Source organism: Sorex araneus, chromosome 4 (genome assembly GCF_027595985.1).
Source record: "Sorex araneus isolate mSorAra2 chromosome 4, mSorAra2.pri, whole genome shotgun sequence".
Lineage (NCBI taxonomy): Eukaryota > Metazoa > Chordata > Mammalia > Eulipotyphla > Soricidae > Sorex > Sorex araneus.
In genome coordinates this window covers 61204627-61226881 of record NC_073305.1, presented here as the reverse complement: position 1 = coordinate 61226881, position 22255 = coordinate 61204627, and the positions used below count along the sequence as shown (strand labels likewise).

General features: G+C 39.3%; 1 protein-coding gene across 1 annotated transcript in view; it reads left to right on the top strand.

The window, feature by feature from the left end:
• The window catches only part of ADAMTS9 (ADAM metallopeptidase with thrombospondin type 1 motif 9), a 182776-nt gene that overhangs the window by 128140 nt on the left and 32381 nt on the right, over nt 1-22255 (top strand). Inside the window, exons 29-30 of the mRNA XM_004612779.2 lie at nt 5616-5783; nt 13002-13175. Coding sequence (XP_004612836.2) covers nt 5616-5783; nt 13002-13175 — 342 coding nt within the window. The remainder of the gene's footprint in view (nt 1-5615; nt 5784-13001; nt 13176-22255) is intronic.

Genomic DNA, 22255 nt, shown 5'->3' with positions numbered 1-22255 from the left:
ATTAGTACATCACTGTAATTGGCAAAAGCAGTCCTAGACCTTAGGCTCATACATTGCATCCTTTTTAAATGGTATATTTTCCAGATGAGACTTGACCTTAAATTTCTAGGTTTTGGTTATGGGGATACAGTCAGCTGTGCTAGGGCTGAGGGCTTACTCCTGGCTCTGTGCTCAGGAATCACTCCTGGAGGTGCCCAGGGGACTATATGGGGTGCTGAAAAGTTGGTGCAAGGCAATGCCCTACCCACTGTACTATCGCTCCAAGCCTTTTGACCTTAAATTTTATAAAAATGAGAAAAGAATCAAGATTTTGTTGCTATAAAAATACAACAAAATTCAGTAAATAACTGAATTATTTTTTCAAAAACAAAGTAATTTAGATATTATTTTCTTCTTTTATAAAAATCACTGGAAAAGCCCTTGGGTAATAATAAGTAGTCTCCTATGTCAAAACTGAATTCTGGGGGCCGGAGTGATAGCACAGCGGGTAGGGCGTTTGCCTTGCACGCGGCCGACCCGGGTTCGATCCCCGGCATCCCATATGGTCCCCCAAGCACCGCCAGGAGTAATTCCTGAGTGCAAAGCCAGGAGTAACCCCTGAGCATCGCTGGGTGTGACCCAAAAAGCAAAAAAAAAAAAAAAAAGAATAAAAAAAAAAAAACTGAATTCTGCCTACCAGTTCCAAACTTATGGTTAGCTACCTCACTGTCAAACATTTAAATCCGGAAAATCTTTACTTAATTTTGGTCATAGCTCCCAGTATATAACCTTTCACTTTATCTCTCAGTTTTTCCTCATGTTTAATTTGCTCTCCTCCAAGCCAGTGGTTGGAAATATGGACTACTTGATGTGCATCCTCCATAGTGCACTACATATAGGCAGAATTTGATGAACCTAGATCACTTGAAGATAGGTATAGGACTGTACCCAGATGCTCTGTTAAGGCTATGCTTCTCGACCATCAGTTAACATATCGATCATTCATTATGGCTCAGGCAGCCCATATCAAACCCCCACCCCTCTCCCAGGGGTCCTCTACACCCCAACATTGCCCAGCTCTGTCAAGACCACTTTCTTTTTTTATTGATTCAGTGTACATTCCTTGCATCCGGACTTCTCTTCTTAGTCCTTCTGTTTTAGTCCTCTATCTTCCTTTAGATATCCAGGTCCTCTGCAGACTCAGCATCACCAGAAATGTCAAGATCTTTCTGTCTTTGGTCTTTTTGTCGAGTTAGACACACAGTGGTCACTTGCTGGTTTCCCAGTGACTATGAGACCATGCTACTGAATACAGTGGAAGGTCTATATAGGATACCCCCCAAGATTAGGCAGAGGGATGTTCATGCTAGGATTTCAAACTCTTAAACATGAGTTAGTAAAAAGTGTTAAGGGTAACATCTGATCAAAACTCGACAGTAAACATACCTTTTGAAAGGCCTTACAGAAATGAAAGCCTGGAAATTAATCATGTGGGATGCTGCCTGCTGTTCCTCAGCAGAAATTGTATTATTTGGGAATTTTCTTGAAAGTTGGGAATTAGTGTGGGAAATGATTCCCTTAAACTGTTGGGTTGTTTCCTCAGAGGAAAACAGTCACAGTCCTATTGGCTAACAGGAGACTATTTTAGCTGCAAATTTAATGAATTAAATATTCCCTAGGGAAAGAAACTTCAGATATTCAGCCAATAAAAAGCATGTTATTAGGTGACGCATTGAGTTTAAGTATTGTATAGCAGTGATGCATGTTGGTGCAAATGTCAGGGCCTGGGAAAGAAGTGGAAATGATCAGATGGAAATTTCCCTTAGAATGTAAGAGCTGAAATTCATATTTATTTGATTATCAAAATGTCACCTTCTCTATAAAGTCATAATGGACCTTTAGATACAGTTACACAATAAACCTAAAGTTAGATATGAGATTTTCCACAGACAACTGCTTTTCTTCACTTGCAGGCAAGAAAATACAAAATGAAAAGTGATTACTCTCAGATTAGATACCTTGAGAATTTCTTAATTGCTTTAAGATCCTAATAATTTTAGGCAAAATAGTGCGGAGTGAATCATGAAGTGTTGCATTCCATTTTTTTCTAAGCCAGTCTCCAAATAAGAAAAATGCATATGTAGTGGATAGGATGTGACAAACTGAGATATTAATTTTTTAAGGCATCACATGCCTTAGAAATTACTTCATCTCTTTTCATTTCATGGCAATCATAGTTCTTGTCTCACAGATTGTCAATGATCTTGATAATTTAATTGTTTTCACTGTTCCTTTATAGACATCTGCCCTCTTGTGTTATAATCAGGTGAGAAGAGGTATATATAACACATTGGGTACGTCATTTAAAAAAAACCAACAGTGTCTAACAATAGTACCTATCACTATTACCATTGGAATTATTAAATAAGATAATGCTTCTAAAATATTAGAGCCATGCCTACCATGGAATGTGAAAATGTGCTTTTTCCACCACCTCTGTAGACCACTGCCTACCTTCATTCCGTCTCTGCCCGTGACTGATGCACATTACGAATCAGTTTTCACATCATTTCACTTTCATTCTCTGAATGAAGGGGCAGTTTATTGGATTGATTGTATATTGAAATTACTATCCCTAAGGATAGACCTACTCTAAGTTCATTTGATTACTTTGATTATGTCTGTTTCTTTAGCCAAATTGAACAAATGAAATATATGCTATACATCCATATCCTTCTAACCTATTTCCTATAAATATATTTTTAATCAATTTTCTTCTATCTCAAGAAATGTCATCACTGTGTATCCAGCAAATATAAATTGTGATAGAAAATTCTATTGTTCCCATACCAGAATCTGGGAGTCATCTCTAACTCTGGCCTCTCCCCTCCAACCAGTAGCTGGTTCAAGTTCTATCATTTTTGCATCAACGGATATCCCCCAACGTCCCCACCCTAACCCTCTAGACCCTAAACTAAGTCACTGTGACTTCTTACCTGCACAGTTACACTTACTTTTAGTATGGTTTTCTTGTTTCCACTCATAGTATTCCTACTCAGTCTTCATTTAGAAAGCAAAATAATATTTTTGAAATAAATGTTAGATTTTAAACTCTTTTGTGACTTTTCATCACATACAGGATTAAGTTTAAATATGTCAGCCTGCTTCTGAGGTTCAACAATTTTAGCTCATCGCCTTCATCGCACTCCTCTCAATTAATCAGGACATGTTTGTCTTTGTTGTCCTTTGGTTAATGTGTGCTCCCTCCCTGGTGTAAACGCCATGTGGGAGAGATCAGGTTGGTTTTATTCATCATAGTATTTCCACAGTGTTGCCTAATTCCTGGAACTTAATGGGTAGTTCATAAATGTTTAATTATATAAATATAAATATAAAAGTCTACCCGTAGCATATTTGATATTGTTGAATAAACAAATGAAAATTGTGATAGGAAAAACAAATTATTCCTATGTATCACTTTCTTGTCAGTAGCACTGTAGCACTATTGTCCCGTTGTTCATCAATTTGCTCTAGTGGGCACCAATAACGTCTCCATTGTGAGTCTTGTTGCTACTGTTTTTGGCATATCGAATATGCCATGAGTAGCTAATAGTCACTTATCTTAGAAATCATCTGCACTCAAGTTTTTAGACCACTTTGAGAGACTTTAAAGATATTCCTACTAATTGCATTTAAGAAATTTTTCTAGAATTTTTTCCCAAAATCTTTAATATATAGAGATGACAATACTGCAGATTAAATGATGGATATCTTTGTTTTTGTATAGATATTCAAATTAGGGTCCTTCCTTCCACATTGCATACTCTATTAACATAATTATAAGAACTATTCCACATCAAGTGCTTATAAAATGAAAGCTCATGTGAAAATAATTTCTGTCTCCTAAAGTAAAACCTTTCAACCAAATCTATTAATGAACATATTTAAAATTTCTGTATCAGTTACTATTGAATTTTTTTAATGATTTGTGCTTGCTAAAAGTAAAACATACTAGCATATTTATAAATAGAATAACAGAGCCTATTTTGGCGATAGTGTTGAATCAAATTAGGGTATGCACTTTATTTTACTTCGTGTTATTTATGAGGCATTAATGGTGATTTGTTAATTTAACAAAATCATAAGGTGGGAAAAATAGGAACATTGGCTGGAAGGAAATAACACTTGAAATCTGTTTTAATTATGTTTTCATATTTTATTTATCATTCCTAAACTCAGTTCCCTAAAAAAAAGAATGTTATATTGGGAAATAATGTGTCTTGAAAAATCTTAGCCAGCAAATTTTTGATCCAAGTGGTAATGACTTCTGTAATCACTAATGAGCCACACACAGAAATATCTGAGCACAGTCACTGGGGCCAGCCTCTTGCCATCTTACAAAAAGCTGTCATATCAAATTTTTGTCCTCACTTCATGTGCACTTGGTTTCTAAATCTTTCTGAGAAACCCAATCTGAAATCAAAGTCAAGTTTCTTAGATGTGGTCAGACAAGGTCACATTTAAAACAGTTCAGTGAATCTGTAGATCAAAGTTGAAAGGTAATGTTTCCCTTCAAAATTGGCACAGATTTACCTGCTAGTTTACCTTCCTTTTCTAACATAAGAAGCTAAGCCTTTTTCACTCATTCCCAATGGACTAGGGAAATGAACATTTATCCTCCACCAAATGTAGCAGAGTCACCTTAAATCACTTAATTAGGAATTTGTACGCAAGTACATTTTGGAAATGCATCTTTATTCAAAGTACAAGTATTTTGTTGAAGAAATACCTTGATCAGACATTGCATGGAGTGTCATGTGCAAAGAAATTCTTAATATTTCATAGTAAGATTTATATAAATAATAATTTCATGAATCATAATTTCATGGGAATTTCATGTTCATGGACTTTATTGGGTTTGAGTCTACACATGACCACACTCAGCTTGCTCAGCTTTCTCCCAGCTTGGCACTCAAGGATCATTCTTGGCAGGCTTGTGAGATTCTATTGGATACTGGGGATCATAGCACAGCGGGTAGGGCATTTGCCTTGCACGTGGCCAACCCAAGTTCAATTCCTTAGTCCCTCTCAGGAAGCCCGGCAAGCTACCGAGAGTATCCTGCCCGCACAGCAGAGCCTGGCAAGGCTACCCGTAGCATATTTGATATTCCAAAACCATAACAACAAGTCTCACAATGGAGACGTTACTGGTGCTCACTTGAGCAAATCGATGAACAACAGTGCTAAAGTGAAGTTCTACCGTGGATCAAGCCTGGGTTAGCCACATGTCAGGTTGACTGCCTGCTGTGCTAGCTCTCTGGCCCTTCTGGACTTAATTTATTAATCTGAATTACCAAGACTTACCTTCACTCTCAAGATAACCCTGATGTGTCAGATGGAATGGCTGTTGGAATGCTGCTATGTTTTCCCCAATCCTGCATTCTATTTCTGTTTAGCTTTCAAATAATTATCCTAAATGGGAGTGGAAGCTGGGGATGGGTTGAAGGGAGGGTGGGAGATAATAACTCTTCATAAGCATGATATTAAAATATTACCACATAGGTGTTTATCAAACTCCATGTAATTAAAAAAAATAAAGACACCCGCAACAACCTTGCCATTGCTTTATATTGCAGTGTTCTGTCTCTTGTGGTCGAGGGCATAAACAACGAAATGTTTACTGCATGTCAAAAGATGGAAGTCATTTAGAAAGTGATTACTGTAAGCACCTTGCTAAGCCAGATGGGCATAGAAAGTGCCGAGGAGGAAGATGCCCCAAATGGAAGGCTGGCCCCTGGAGTCAGGTGAGCGATGCTTCTCTACCACTGCTAACTTACCTTTGGCCCTGCGCCTGACAATAGCATTGGCCTGTGTTTCTCTGCATGGTTTGAGTTTCTCCGAGGGGAGTTTGGGGACAGGGAGGGAACAGTCTTTCTGTCAAGATATTTATTAGCTGGGACACCTTGGCAAGTGACTTTAGCCCTTGGCACATGGCACTAAGTGGTAGTAGATCTACATGTCAGAGTCTCATGCAGAGAGTCTTTTCAATGGTTCACCAGTGAATGTCATTTTGAATATCACTGACAGCTCAAAATGCACTAAATCAGATTGATGTAGGTTGGCTACGTTCACTTGGAAGGAATTAAGCATGCATTTACCTTTGCTTTGGTTTGTGCTTTGGTTTGGTGGCACATTCAGCTGTGCTCAGAGCTTACTCCTGACGCTGCACTCAAGAGTCACTCTTGTTGGGCTCAAGGGACTAAATAGGGTACCAGGTGTCAAACTTGACTTGGCTGCATGCAAGACGATCTCCTTACCTGCTATATTGTTTTGGCCCACCTTTGAGGTTCTTAAAGAGCTGTCTGCATAAAGTATTAGGGACTGTTTCTCTGCCCATTTGCTTGTTCACAACAGAATTGGAGCACAGACTGGAAATTCTCTGTCACCTTCTAACTGTCTGACCTTGGATGATTTGTTCAGTTAGCCTTCCTGGGCCGACTTTATATAGTTCTTATGAGGATTTAATGCAATCATGAACGCCAAGTTCTTAGCTTTGGGATCTTAAATCTAATAGGTTGTAAGGAGTAATTGTTTGGATGAGTGTCATGTGTGACCAGATAGTAAAGGGTAACATGTACCCCCAAAATTGATTATAGTCAGACCTCACTAATTCTAACTAGTTGGTAATCTAGACAGGAACAGGAAGCAATGGTTTCTTTGTTGAATTCAAGAAAGAACTGTGAAGCTTATGTTTACTTATAAACGATTGGTGTGTGGATCGAAGTCACATCTCAGCCTGAGAGTTGATCTCATCACTCTATGGTGTGCTTTTTCGGCTTGGTTGAAAGTGCTTATTAAAAAGCAATAAGGCTCAATTTATTTTCGCATATGCTCTATTTAATACTACTGCTTCTCGGCAGTGAGTCAGTGAGGTTTTTAGTGAAAGGCGTTTCTCCCATGTGCTGGAGAAGCATGCAGACGCAGCTCCTTACAAGCAATACAGAACTGGGCCCAAGGTTGACCACTTCCAGAACTGACTCTTCCGGAAGGAACTATAAGCAACTGTATAAACCTGGGAAGGATTTGGAATCCTCCACTTTAATATAACTAATGGAAATTTTCTCTAGAAACATAACTTTATCTCAGTACTCTGAGCTAGCGTCGCTGTCTCCAACAACTCCCAGCCAAACCTCTTTCCACAAAAATGTAAAACACAACCTGCATCATGTTCCAGGAATGGGGAACCTCATTCTTCTTCAAGATCTCCCCATAATAATCATGTTTTGGCTTTGTTTTAACAGTCAAATCAATGCTCCTCTGCCTTCCTTGGGGAATCAGATCTCAAGGCAAATTTCCTGAAAGCAATCTTGAATGGCTTGTCTAAGTGTCTACTGTCATCTGTAACTTGCAGCCATTTTTTGGGGGGGAGGGCAGACTGGGGGGAGGGGAGAGGTCTAGGCATGTAAACAGCTGCAGCTAATATTATTTAAGAGAGCACACTAATTAGCTTGCCTTCTTGCAGACTCTATGCTCTGTCATTTTTCTTTATGTTCCTTGATCTCTTCTTATCTCTTTACATTTTGCTCTAATATTAGGTTTTAGAGCATGTAAAAGATGCTTAGTTTAAAGGGCTCATTAATTCAGTAAAAAGACTATTAAAAGAATCTTTTACTATTTATTGATAAACTCAAAGTTTTACTCCAGTGCCCTATGATCAGGATGGGAAGTCCAATATATGTCACAGAGCTGGGAGGTAGGTTTTCTATTTTTTTGGTTGGTCGGGTTTTCTTTTTTGCACATTAGGTAATAAAATTATCAGTAAGCCTGCTACAGAAAAGACTGTGCCTGTTTAACATGATTGCTTATAAAAATCAAGTAACCTTTGTTAAAAATGCAAGTAAGAACAGTTATTTAATAGTCCATGGCCAGATTTATAATGCCCTGATTTGATTTGCAAAAATGATTTATAAAAGCCAGTAAGATGTGGAGCTGCATTGGTAAAATTAAATTTGTGCAGTTTAGAAGTATATCTCAAAATAATCAGATGCATTGTTGGATGCAGAAAGATGGTCTTCACGATTAAAGATTATTGGCTTAGTAATGATCTGCTAGTAAACAGGAATATCCTTAAGGCAGCAGTTTTAAAGAAGAGTAATGATTACCCATTTGCAATGATATTTAGAAGATTTTATGTCTGGTCCTTCTGTTGTCTGCTTATAGCTATGTTCTAATCATCCTGTCTTCAAGGTAGGAAGAATAATTAGTCTAATTTTTCATCATGTCCAAAAGTTTAATAATAAAAAACAGAATGTTGGGATAGGATACTGTACAGTCATGATCATTTTTATAGTCCCTCAAATTCTGTTTTGAGATTTAAAGTAAGTTTCAATTCTACATATTTTAAGAATGATGAATTTGTAAAGAAAAATTTACAATATTGCAAATCACTTTCCTTTAACTTTTAAAGAAGCTTGGTTCAAAAGTCCATGTTCAGTTTGTGTAGGGATATTTGATCAAGAACTAAGGAATGCTTTTTAAATTTTAAAGCAAATATGAGCATCAAATTCTTTTTTTTTTTTTTTTGCTTTTTGGGTCACACCCAGCGATGCTCAGGGGTTCCTCCTGGTTCTGCACTCAGGAATTACTCCTGGCAGTGCTCGGGGGACCATATGGGATGCTGGGGATCGAACCCGGGTCGGCCTCGTGCAAGGCAAACGCCCTACCCACTGTGCTATCGCTCCGGCCCCAATGAGCATCAAATTCTTGACTCAGCTTGATAAACATCAAGACCCTGCTTTCCCATATGAAATCAACAATGGAATAAAATTATAATTCACCCTTCTCCTAAAGAAACTTTTTTTAAGTTAAGATCAAAATAGAAGAAATGATCAGATAGAATGAAAGTACCACTTGACTGTCATATCAATCATGAGTTCATTCAAGTTCATTCACCCATCAAATCCAGATTTTCACTTTTAGTCTTTTTGTCACACTTTAGTGTCTTTGTGGTTTGGATGAATCTCACTAGTATACAAATGACGTGATTTAAGTAATTGTCCTTGTTTTCTTGCTTAGTGATACAAAATACAATGTCATGTCTTGCAACCAGTGGTGTCTCTGATTTAATGACATCTTTTTTATGTTATTCATTGTATTTCTTTAGAAGTAGAAAAGTGTTTTTAAAAATAACTCCCCAACCAGGAGGTACTTAGTATAGGACTAAGTTACCACTATAATTATTTGTAAAAGCCCTTTCAGTGTTAATATCAAAATGGAAACATGACAAATTGCTTTATGAGCCTACCTACCATCTTTAGTTGGGACTTTTCTTGTGATTAAAATGAGAGCATCTTCGTTGTGCTTCTCATACTGAAGTGCTCTTTGGTATTTAATGGAATAGATGCCCTATCAGTAATGTGTCCTTTGAGATATCCAGGAAACCATATATACATGGTGAAAAATAGAGTCGAGTTAGTAATTTGTGCTGTTTGTGTTGTTCGTCTTTGAACCATAAGCACTGAGGCTAGGTTGTTTGAGTAGAGATTTCTCACCCATATCCTCATTTGCAATGTACAAGAGATGGCATCAGATTTTCACCATCAGCTTTTCAAAGCCGAAGGTCAAATTTTAACTCACAGTAGCTGCAGTATATTGCCTGGGACAGATGTACTTAGACTGTTTTAATTTTGTTTATGCTTGAGTTTGTGTGATCATCTCTGTTCCTCTGTTCTTTGCTTTATTTGTGGTTTGTCTGCCTAAAAGGTATTTTAGGAAGTATATAAGATTGTGTAATATGCATAGCATAGAACAAACTCTCTAGCTGGAAGCAGGTAGGAATGGGAATTTTGTAGCTTTTGATATATTTGGCAATGCATGGAGATAGTTTGGGTCATCACAACTTTCTGGGGAGAAAAATACTACTGACATTTAGTGGATAGAGGCCAGGGATGCTGCTAATCTTCTAACAATGCACAGGTCAGTCCCTGCCAAGAAAATATAATTTGTTTGAGAAACTTAGGAGAGAGGCATTGTGCACAGTTGTTGAGTTTTTACAATTATTATCTTCACCATTATTTATAAAAGCTGGTTTATATAGTTCTTTTCAACCCAATCACTTTTTTAAATATACCACTACCATAATTTCAGCAGTAAGACTGGAAAAAGTATATAAAATTATTTCCAGATTTTCAAGTGCTTAATTTCCCAAGCAGAAGTCCCATGGAGGTTCAATCTATGGAAATAAGCTTTGAGGTCCACCTCTGAGTGGTAAGTTCTGCCGATGAACGTTGCTTATGAGGGAGCACAGAGAGATAAAACGTAGCTCCCAGCTCTGTAATTCAGAACTAAAAACATATACTTTCAAACCTGCGCAAATAGACTGTCAGGCTGGAACGATGGCTGTGGGTGGAACACATTAGTAGAGATTGTTCAGCCTTTTTGTCTGCAAACTAATGAAAAGATGGACTGAACGAACAAGGAGAATTAAGCATGCACACGTGCACACACTACAACATCACGACCTCTGGGGTCATGCAGAGGTCTTTCAGAAGTTGTTTTATTCATGGGGTTTCTGCACAAATCTTCTCTGAATTCACCAAGCAAGCCTGGCTGGCTCTCTATGCAAATGTTGGCCTCCCTGGAGAGTGCACAGGAAGAGAAGCTGAACATTCAGAGGGAACTGTGATACAGTGCACTTCCTTTTGAAGATACTAGAAATGCAGTATTAGGAAAGGGAGAGCTGTTACCTTGATGCACATTTAAGTCAAGATATTACTTTTGAAGGTGTCAGTTCAAAACTGACTTTCACTGAGAATGTATTATATAAATAAGCCTTCTTTGTCATCTAAAATGTTATGTTATTGAAAGTTGCTATAGGAAGTAAGTTTCTAATGTTGGAAATTTATGATTCTTAATACTTTGTGCTCATTGAACCATATCATTTATTCATTAATGAGCACATCAAAATTAAGCCTTGTTTTGTATTATATACTTAAAATTATTTAAGATATTTTATTTTCCTTTCGATTATAAAAGAGTTATGAGGTCTGTAATAAATATAAACTATGCCAAACTAAAGTTTGTTAAATTAATCAATAGGATTCTTTCTTTGTATTTCCATTTGAATCCATATTATTCCCAGAAACATACTACTTTTATATTTAGGACCCTAAATTCAAATAGAGGGTTTTGATTATTCTGCACATTTTTTTTGTCAACTATCATGGTGTTTGAACATTTCTGTAATTTGTGTGGCAATTTTCTCTAGTTACAATTCATCCATTCCAGTATAATCAATGGGAATCATGCATGTAACTCTTATGAGCATTAAATGTTTATCTGTGTAGATAAGGTTATCACTGTGGCCGAGGAACCATCATAATCTACCTAGGACTTAATTACTTTAAAATTCTAGTGTCTTAACCACAACAGCTAATTAGAGAGAGAAAACAGAAGGGAATGCCTTGCCACAGTGGCAGGGTGGGGTGGGGGGGAGATGGGATTGGGGAGGGTGGGAGGGACACTGGGTTTACGGGTGGTGGAGAATGGGCACTGGTGAAGGGATGGGTTCCAAACTTTGTATGAGGGAAGTATAAGCACAAAAGTGTATAAATCTGTAACTGTACCCTCACGGTGATTCTCTAATTAAAAATAAATAAATTTAAAAAAAAAAATAAAAAAAAAATAAAATTCTAGTGTCTTGTGAGTCACACACTCATTCACTTATTCACAGGTTTAATTAATCAAATTAAACATGAACAGTAGTAAGTTTAATATTTGCCTCCAAATATTTCCTTCTCTCCAGCTAGTTTGGATGTGAATATTTAATACTTCACAAAATCTCTCTGAATTCACCAAGACTTCATAATCATAATTTGAAATGATATGGTTCCCCAAGGTGCCTTCTTAATAGTAGCACCAAATTTCTTAACACGTGAAATATGAAAATAAAATTAATATTCAGCCGAATCCATTTTGGTGTGCTGCTTGTTGTAAATTTCAATTAGCTTAATGTGTTATAAATCATGCTACAGGTTAATTGGACAAGACTCTTGTCTAATATGAAAAAAAATCAATAACATGATTCTATTCTTTAAGAAGAGTTCCTTTTAGGAACATGGCTTTAATATATGTTAAACTTGTTTACTCAACACCAGGCAAATTAATGAAGGTTGAGCTATTAGAAAAACTTGATAATAATTTTTAATAGTCAAGTGTAAAAATATGTTGTTCTTTCCAATCAAATGTTACTGTTCACTTCTGACTGTCAAAGCCTTAATAAAGACGATAATTCTTGGTTTGCCCCTAAGTGAGATTATGAAACCTAGCAATGAGGAAACCATTAAAAAATTAATTTAGAGGAAAGTTAATTGCAGCTTTAATATTGTGTTTTGCAACTTGGTCAACAACATTTCAGCCTGATTAGCAATATTTCTTAAGAACTGAAAACATTATGCTCAAGGAAATTCTTTTCTCTTGTCAGCATATATTCTTCATGTAGTTATCTAAGGTTGTTAATAGGTAGAAGGACATAAGACAATGAATCCCATTAAAAATGTTCTCTATCCCTAAAAATAAAAGGGGAAAATAAAGAAAATAATTCCAATTATAAGGCCCTAAAATTTTCAGTTGATTTTATTTTTAATCTGCTAAGAATTTTTTTTACAGTATTTTTAAGAATTTTGAGCCCTCTAATACAGAAATCACTGGGATTTTAATTTCTCTTGGCATCACTATTTCTAAGTTGTGCAAACTGTTTCATAATAATCTCTCCCAATCCTTCAAGAGCTTTGTTAACTTCAGAGATTTCGAGAACTCGAGTGCCTTCCTTGGTCAGCATTGATAGACAATGAGTTCCCAGATACCACACATTGTCTCGGGTCCCGGTCACTGGAAATCAGGAAGCCTTGTGATAATAGTGAAAGTCTTTGGATTAGCAACAGGTCTCCCATCTCTGTGACTCTTGCCATCCCCTCATCCCCAAATGACCCAAAGCTCCCACTTACCTACTCTTGTCTTCTTAGTGCTCTGTGTCCTGTGGCCAAGGCATGCAGCGGAGGAATGTGAGCTGTCAGATGGGGACACACAAAATAGCCAGAGAGACGGACTGTAACCTGTACACCCGGCCGGAGTCAGAGCGGGCCTGCCAGGGCCCTCCCTGTCCTCGCTACTCTTGGCGGACAGACAAATGGCAAGAAGTAAGTAGAGCCACACAGCGGTTACCTGTTACACATTTCATTCAATCCCCTCTGAAAATGCCTGCGTTCTCCTGTGAACTCTTTAAGCATGGTGACAAGTCTGGCACTTTCCCAAAAGGTTTGCTGTCCGAGAGCCAGCGGCTCAGTCTCACGAGGGTGAGAGAGCTACTTCTTTTAAAGTTATTCCTAAGTCTGCGTTCTTGAGTGTTCCAAGCTTTAACAGTACCCTGGGCCAAATGCGATACAGATAACTTTCTTAGAAAGAGGGGGAGGGGAGGGGAAAATAGTTTAAATCTCTGAATCCAAACTTGGTCATTTTGCTTGAATTCAAATGGCCACAAGGCAAGAGGACCTACTCTGTATTTTTCCTCTGTTGAAGACTCTAGCTGACAGGTAGAAGACAGACTCTCATGGAAAAAAACTCGGCTTCATGAGTGAAGGATTTCCAACATTTAAAAGAATGGTGGAATCTCTGCTCAGCCCGTGTTTTTCTTTCACTCCAAGTTAATGTTTAGTTAAAGAAAAAGTGAAGTGTTTCTGGCAAAAAAAAAAATGTGTCCCGAGGAAGATAAGACATTGTTAGAAGGTTAGGTAGGTCTCTTCTCAGAATAGAATATTGCAGTGGAGGAGAGGAGGCGAAGAGAACTGGGCAACATGACAGTGCCCAGCAGTATTGGAATGAATAGGAAGTGGGTGCTATGAAAGACTCAGAGATGTCCACCAAGAATTTCCCACAAGCAATGGCTTTCAGAACAAGGGGAATATATATGCCTGGAATTATGCTAAATTCTATATGTTCTCTCTCTTTTTTTTTTTAACCGAATCACAGTTAGATACACAGTTACAAAGTTGCTCATGATTGGATTTCACTAGTAAAATGTTCCAACCTTTACCAGTGTACATTTTCCACTGCCACTGTCCTCAGTTTCCCCCCTGCCTCCCACCCCCGCTTACCTTTATGGTAGTCACTTCTCTGTCTCTCTCTTTCTCTTTCTCTTTCTCTTTCTCTTTCTCTTTCTCTTTCTCTTTCTCTTTCTCTTTCCCTCCCTCCCTCCCTCCCTCCCTCCCTCTCTCTCTCTCTCTCTCTCTCTCTCTCTCTCTCTCTCTCTCTCTCTCTCTCTCTCTCTCTCTCTCTCTGCATCCTTTTGGGCATTATGGTTTTGCAGTACAAATACTAAAAAGTTATCATACTTTTACCTACTTTGAACATTCAGTTCTTGTCCAGAGCGATCATTTCCAACTATTACTGTATACTGGTCCCTACTCTATCCTAACTGCCCTTTGCTCCCCGTACATTTGTGGCAAGCTTTCAACCATTAACCAGTCCCCCTGGCTCCTGTTTTCCCTAGCCTTGGATATTAGTCTCATATTATTTATTTTTATATCCCACAAATGAATGCAGTCATTCTATGTCTGTCCTTCTCCTTCTGACTCATTTCTCTCAGCATGATACTCACCATGTCCATCCATTTATAAGCAAATTTCATGATTTCATTTTTTCTAACAGCTGCATAGTATTCCACTGTGTAGATGTAACCTTGTTCCTTTAGCCAGTCATCTGTTCTCAGGCACACTTGGATTGTTACCAGATTCTGACTATTACAGTTCATTCTTTTTAACCATTAGATATTGTCGGATTATATAGCTATTATTATTACAATAATACAAGAAATCAAGGTTTGGAGTGCCAATGGCATCTATCCAAGCCTCATTTCACATGTATACTTTGCAAATGGAAGAGGCAAAAAAAAAATTGGGAAAGTGGGTTGGGGGATGAGGAGCCTCTCAAGCAGTGGTCCCACCACTGATTTTCAGCCAAGGAGGCCCACAGTTCAATTCAAGCGAACATCCAGAATGATCTACTGGTGCTGGGGGTCTTTAGGACCACACCCAGAGGTGCTCAGGGGGTCATGTGTTCCTAGAAATTGGACCTGGGGGTTGAGTGTATGCCCTGTGCTAACTGTGGTATTTTGTGCCAAAGAGGCAAAATTTGATCCCAAGTTTATTGTTTTACTGTGAGAGTGAGATGGAATGATAGTACAGCAGGTAGGGCATTTGCCTTGCATATAGCTGACCCGGGTTCAATCTCCAGCATTCCATATGGTTCCCTGAGCATGGCCAAGAGTAATTCCTGAGTGCAGAGCCAGGAGTAACCCCTAAACAGCCTAAATAAATAAATAAAATAAAGCACTGTGAGATACTACAAGTGGGTCTTTCTTTTCCAAGTGCTAATAGCAAAACCACTTTTCTGGGCCCCCAGTTTTACTGAGATATAATTTATATATATTTGCTTTAAGTATACAACATGATTGCTTGATATTGTGAAACTACTTACCACCTTATTTAGTGAATATCTCTCACCTTCCCAAATTATAATTTTTCTTCTTGTGATGTTAACTTTTCAGATTTACTCTTAGCAACTTCCAAAATCACAACAAAGCATATGTCTCAACACTTTTCCTGATGGAGGTTCTCTTTTGACCTTGTTTGTTTCCTTCACCCCCACCCTCCTATTAGGGAGTCCACCAGTCTCATGATATGGCCCCCACTCATGCCATTTTCATTTGTGGCCCCCTTGGAATATGAGAGGGGCCCTCTGGTCCTGGTTGAAAATGCTATAAAACAGTAGCACTGTAGCACTGTCGTCCTGTTGTTCATCGATTTGCTCGAGCGGGTATCAGTAACGTCTCCATTGTGAGACTTATTATTACTGTTTTTGGCACATTGAATATGCCATGGGCAGCTTGCCAGGCTCTGCCATGTGGGCGGGATACTCTTGGTAGCTTGCCGGGCTCAGAGAGGGACGCAGGAATCAAACCTGGGTCGGCCTCATGCAAGGCAAATGCCCTACTGCTATGCCGTCACTTCAGTAATATAAGAGTTTTATTAACTATAGTTACTATGCTATGTATTATATCCTTATGATTTATTTATCTTGTAACTAGAAGTTTTTATATTTGCAACCTTTCGCCCATTTTGCCTATGTGCTACTCAATACCATCACCACCACAACTGCCAATCACCGGTTATCTGTTTCTATGAGTTTGTTTTCTATATATTCAGATATAAATAAGATCATATGGGATTTCTCCTTCTCTGACTTATTTTATTTACTGTAATGCCCAAGGTGCATCCTTGTTTTTGTAAATTGCAGGATTTTAATTTCTTGTTATGACTGAATATCTCATGTTATATATGTACCACATTTTCTTTTTACATTCTTTGATGGACACAATTTTTCTGTATCTTGGCCATTATAGATAATGTCACAGTGAACATGGGAGTATGTGTTTTCAATATAGTGATTTGGTTTTCTTTAGATAGACACCCAGTACGGGACTTTCTCCATCATATGGTAGTTCTGTTGCAAATTTTAAAAAAGGAAGATACAGGCTATTTTTCACAGTGTAAAGGTGAATCTTTTGCACTATTACCAGCAATGAATGAGTTCCCTTTTCTCCACATGTTTCTCAACACTTCCCTTCCTACTGACAGCCATTCTGACAGGTGTAAAGTGGTTTTGATTTGCATTCTCCCAATAAACAATGATGTTCAACACCTTTTGTTATAGCTGTTGGCCATCTGTATGCCTTCTTCAGAAAAACATCTATTTAGTTTCTCTGGCATCTGCAGGGTTTTTAATCAGGTTGTTGATCTTTTACTATTGAGTTTCATGGAGTCTTTTTATGCTTTGGATTTTAGCACCTTATCCAACTATCTAACTTGAAAATACTTTAGATTATTTCATGCTTGATGGTATTGTTTTTTTCATGATGATTTTACTGGTGGCTATACAGAAGCTTTTCTGTTTAATATAGTCTCATGGCTTTTGGGGAGAGGAGAGGTATTTGTTTGTGTGTGTGTGTGTCTGTGTATGTGTCTGTGTGTCTATGAGTGAAATTCAGATGTATCATTGTCAGGATCCTCAATGATCCTTTTTATTCCAGAGTTTTTATGATTTCAGGCCTAAAGTTTAATATTTTTAATTTTAGTTGATTTTTGTATATGGTCTAAGATAGTGATCCAGTTTTACTCATTTACATGTGGTTGCCCAATTTTTCTAAACCAGGTACTGAAGAAACTATTCTTTTCTCATTGTATATATTCTTGTTTATTTTGTCATAAGGACTGGAGCAATAGCACAGTGGTAGGGCGTTTGTCTTGCATGCGGCCAACCCAGGTTTGATTCCTCTGTCCCTCTTGGAGAGCCTGGTAAGCGACCGAGAGTATCCCGCCCGAACAGCAGAGCCTGGCAAGCTCCCTGTGGCGTATTCAATATGCCAAAAACAGTAACAAGTCTCACAATGGAGACATTACTGATGCCCACTTGAGCAAATCAATGAACAACAGGATGACAGTGCTATACAGTGCTATGTTTTCATAAATTGATTATATGTATACACTGAGAAAATTCTCTCCTCTATCATACAAATTGTGTCTAGAAAAATTTAGGGGCCAGATCAATAGTATGATGGGTAGGACAGTTGCCTGGTACACAGTTGACCCAGGTTTGATCCCCAGAGCCCCATATGGTTCCTCAAGCCCCACCAGGAGGGTTCCCTGAGGTCAAAGCCAGGAGTAAGTGTGGAGTATAGCAGGATGTGGACCCCCTGCACCCCCCCACCAAAAATTTACATTTCTGTGTGCAGTGCATATAGATCTTTAATTTTTTTTTTTATAAATGTGACTAACATCTCTATAAGGCAGAAAATCTGAGCTATAAAGATAACATAGTGGTCTGAGTGCATGATTTATGTGCAAGAGCCCCAGGTTCAATCTCTAGTATTTCTTGTATCCCCGCCCCCAACCACACCAACCCCCAGCTCTGCCAGGTATGTCTGCAGGGCACAGAACCAAGAGTAGAACCTGGATGAGAGACCCAGAAACAAACAAACAAAAAGAAAGAAAATCTAAGGAGGTACCTAAATCTATCAAACCTGTGGCTAGATTTGAGAGTTCACTAGAGATTTACTGTTTTCAGAAACAGAAGAGATTCTTAGCACAGAAAGAAAGGCAGGCTCTGAGAGGTACCCTCCCGATAACCTGCTTTCTCATTGTTTGATCCTGAAATGAAAAAGTAGACGGAGATAGCTGTGGATGTGAGGAAGGAGGAAGCACTGTGGGTAACCCACTGAGGGCAAATGGATAAAATAAGGCACAGGGCACTCAGGAAAGGGAAGCTCTATCAGAAAGAAGCCTCTGTTTCCCACAGCCTTCTCACACAAGAAGATTGACAACAGTAGGGCACCAGTTGGGCAGGCCTCCAATGGTAACCTCTCCTCCTGTCTACCAGCAGTGAGTCTAGATGGTGCCTGGGGCAGTTGGGTAGGCAGCAAATACTTTATCTCCCTCTAACCATTTTTTAAAATGTACTTGTTGGGCTGGAGAGATAGTACAGTGGGTAGGGTCCTTGTCTTGCATGAAGCCAACCTACTGTCTATCCCTGGCATCCCATATGGTCCTCTAAGCACCTCCCAGAGTAATTCTTGAATACAGAGCCAAGAGTAACCCCAGAGCATTGCCAAAAAAAAAAATGAATGAACAAAAATGTCCTTGTTATACTGGAACCGTGGTGGAGAGGGTGTGCCACTTCATAATACAGCTTGCTACCCTAAAGCCATCACCACCATTCTTGCAGCCACACCCTCTTAAATCAGTCTTACTTACATCTTACCTTTTGCCTCCTATGCATCTTGACTTTCCTCCTCTTATCTGTTGTCACCTTGACCAGTGCAGATGGGAAGCCTTCAAGCACATTGCATGGAATGTGCTGGAACATTCTTCTGCATTACAGAATGTGTCCTCCTTGTCAGCAGTTCTTGGCACACACCTTAGAGCTCTTGTTTGCTTCCTGGGTATGCATTTTCCTCTTTTGCTTCCCCTTGGTGGGCCATTAAAAGCAACCTGTTCGGAGGGAAAGACCCTTTTCATGTCACACCCAATGCATGGGCGCCCCTTATCTTTTTGATAAATAATCCAGGTGTCTGCCTAGAGAAACACAAGTTATCCATCTCCCAGAAGCATGCAAACCAGAAGTGTGTCATATAGTCACAAGATTGCACAAAACGTAATTCCTGGGGATATCTTTCCCATAGAATACAATGTGAGTAGTGTAGCACAACGGTACTAATATAAATTACCAGAAATTAAATAAATAAATACTGTTATTTATTAACCTGCAGACCAAGCATGGTACTGAATATTTTTATATGGAAGGCCTCCTTTAACCTTTGTCATAATTCTCTGATGTAGTAATTAAATTTTTATCCTCACATAAAAAGGAGAAACTTGAGGCTTAAATAGGTTAATTCATCCAAGTTCATGCATTTACTAAGTAATAAGGCTGGGATTTGAAGCACAGCAGCCTGACCTCTGGAACACATGTTCTGCATTTGATAGCCTACTGCCTCTTCTGTCAACTTGCACATAAGGTGAATTATTTTACTTCCATCTTGATGATGTCATTTTCTTCCAAGTTGTTTCAAAGGAGAATCCCAGTTACTGAGCTACCATGCCCCATTCTGCCTCACCCCATCCCATTCTAAAAAAAAAGAAAAGAAAAATTTTGATCCAATTGTTTGATATTTTGACAGTGCATTTGACATTTTGATAAGGCATTTCACTGGGGGAAAGGAGGGAAGGAAGGGAGGAACAGAGAAAGGAAGAGAGGAACAGAGGAAGGAAGGAAGGAAGGAAGGAAGGAAGGAAGGAAGGAAGGAAGGAAGGAAGGAAGGAAGGAAGGAAGGAAGGAAGGAAGGAAGGAAGGAAGGAAGGAAGGGAGGGAGGGAGGGAGGGAGGGAGGGAGGGAGGGAGGGATGGATAAAGGAGGGCAGGGGAAGGGAGGAAGGAGAGACAGAGGGAGGGAGGAAGGAGGGAAGAAGAGAAAGGGTAAAGGATGGGATGTCAAGAGAAGGGACAGGAAGTCAAGGGAAGGGAAGGGAAGGGAAGGGAAGGGAAGGGAAGGGAAGGGAAGGGAAGGGAAGGGAAGGGAAGGGAAGGGAAGGGAAGGGAAGGGAAGGGAAGGGAAGGGAAGGGAAGGGAAGGGAAGGGAAGGGAAGGGAAGGGAAGGGAAGGGAAGGGAAGGGAAGGGAAGGGAAGGGAAGGGAAGGGAAGGGAAGGGAAGGGAAGGGAAGGGAAGGGAAGGGAAGGGAAGGGAAGGGAAGGGAAGGGAAGGGAAGGGAAGGGAAGGGAAGGGAAGGGAAGGGAAGGGAAGGGAAGGGAAGGGAAGGGAAGGGAAGGGAAGGGAAACATTGCCTGATAATGGATGCCCTTTCTTCTTTAACTCTTTAGAACCATGAGGTTCTCAAATGTCTTTTAGAATCTCCAAGTACATTCTGTTTTCACTGTGAGAACAGCTGTTTCATTTTCTTGTCTCTTTGCCATGGACAAATTGTGCTCAGAATATGTCTGGCCTTTGCAAAACTGCCCAACCAAGAACTCTTTGGCCCAGTGCAGGGACCTGGGATGCTCTCATACATTTTTAGATTCTCAGGACTTATATTGAGATCAGCTATAAAAGAGTCCCAGATTCTTCTCCGAGGTATAGAAAAGTTAAAAATGAATAGCAGGTCTTTGGTCCATTGTTTACAAATGTTTTATTAAATTTTAAAAAGGGACTCCTCCAAATTTGATTTATGTTCAAGAGAGCCAAATAGCAACTCATTATGACTTGTTCTTCCATCATTTGGTCAAGAACACAATGTCTCTGTGACATGCTGGCCACTGGGCCTAGAATGTCCAATAGAGAATGTGAGATTGTTATGGCGGGAGCAATGGTCTAGTGGGAGTGACAGACTGAAAGTAAACAGACACATATGTTCTATGACTCACCCTTCATGAAAAGTGCTGGAGACAGAAAATGACAAACCTTTTGGGGGCAAGAGGGTGAAGGTCGAGGAAAGGTGTAAGAAAAAGGGCATATATGTATTGACAAGAATGTGGCATGATGGGAACAGAGTGAGTGAGGGGACTGGAGGCTGAAAGAAAATTGATGAGGCTGGCGTTACTAGAGCAGCTGGGTTATGACAAGCCCTAGAGGCCAAGCAAGTGTTTGGATTTTCTCCCAAGAAATGTGGGAGGTTCCCAGGCTTCTCCATGACCTGGCTCCTGACCAACTCTGGAATCCCCAGCTCACACTGAATGCTCGAATCTGCAGTAGTGTCCCCCTTCCCCCATTCCCAAAGCATTCCTCTGCAGCCTCTCTTTCTGAGGAGCTGCTCCTAGAAACAGCCTCTTTCGTCCTTTCTTACTTCACTTCTGCCATCATTCCCTGGACTGCCTTGAATTTCTCTTCTCTTCCTATATATGCAGAAGACCCTGCAGTAAGAGAAAAGAATGGTTCCTTACTCCATCACACTCTGCTAGGAAAACAACGTCTGTTGACAGTCACACAAGACAGTTTAAGTATAGCCATAGGTTGCCAGTTTAACTGTCATGAAATATGGATGATGCATGGGATTCTACATGGTGGAAGCTCTTTCTCTCTGGTGGAGAGAGGAAGGGAGAGGGGAAAGAAGAGGGAGGGAATGAGGAAGGGAGAAGAAGAGAGGGGGGAACAGATGGAGTGGGTGATGGAGGAAAGAGTGGAGAACAGAGGGAGTGAATGATGGACATTTTAGGGCTAAATCCCATCCTAGAATCTAGCCCATTGCAAGTTGAATGAGAAAATAACTTTAAAGTTATCACGCACATCCATTGTATTGTTTCTACCTCTTTTCACTTGCACACATACTGTTTTGGGGTTGAACAGGTCCAGATTCACATACCTGACTTAAAGATGAGTTTTAGGAATAGAATGCCTTGTTTAAAGAATACTTTGTCCTAAAGAGAAATAAATAACTCAAAGAAACAGGAGATAAGCCACTATGTCGTGACTGTCCCTTATCTGAAACAGTCCTCTGTGTGGCCCACTAAGCACTGTGAAGTCAAATGCCCGCTAGTTCTTGGACTTGTCCATTTCTCTGTTCTCTGATACCCTTGCCCTAGAAATCAAAGAACAATGTTTTTAATCCATGGATAAAAATTCTTTTAAGAAAATACTCAAAGGTTGAACAGTAAACACAAAGTAATTTTTTTCTCCT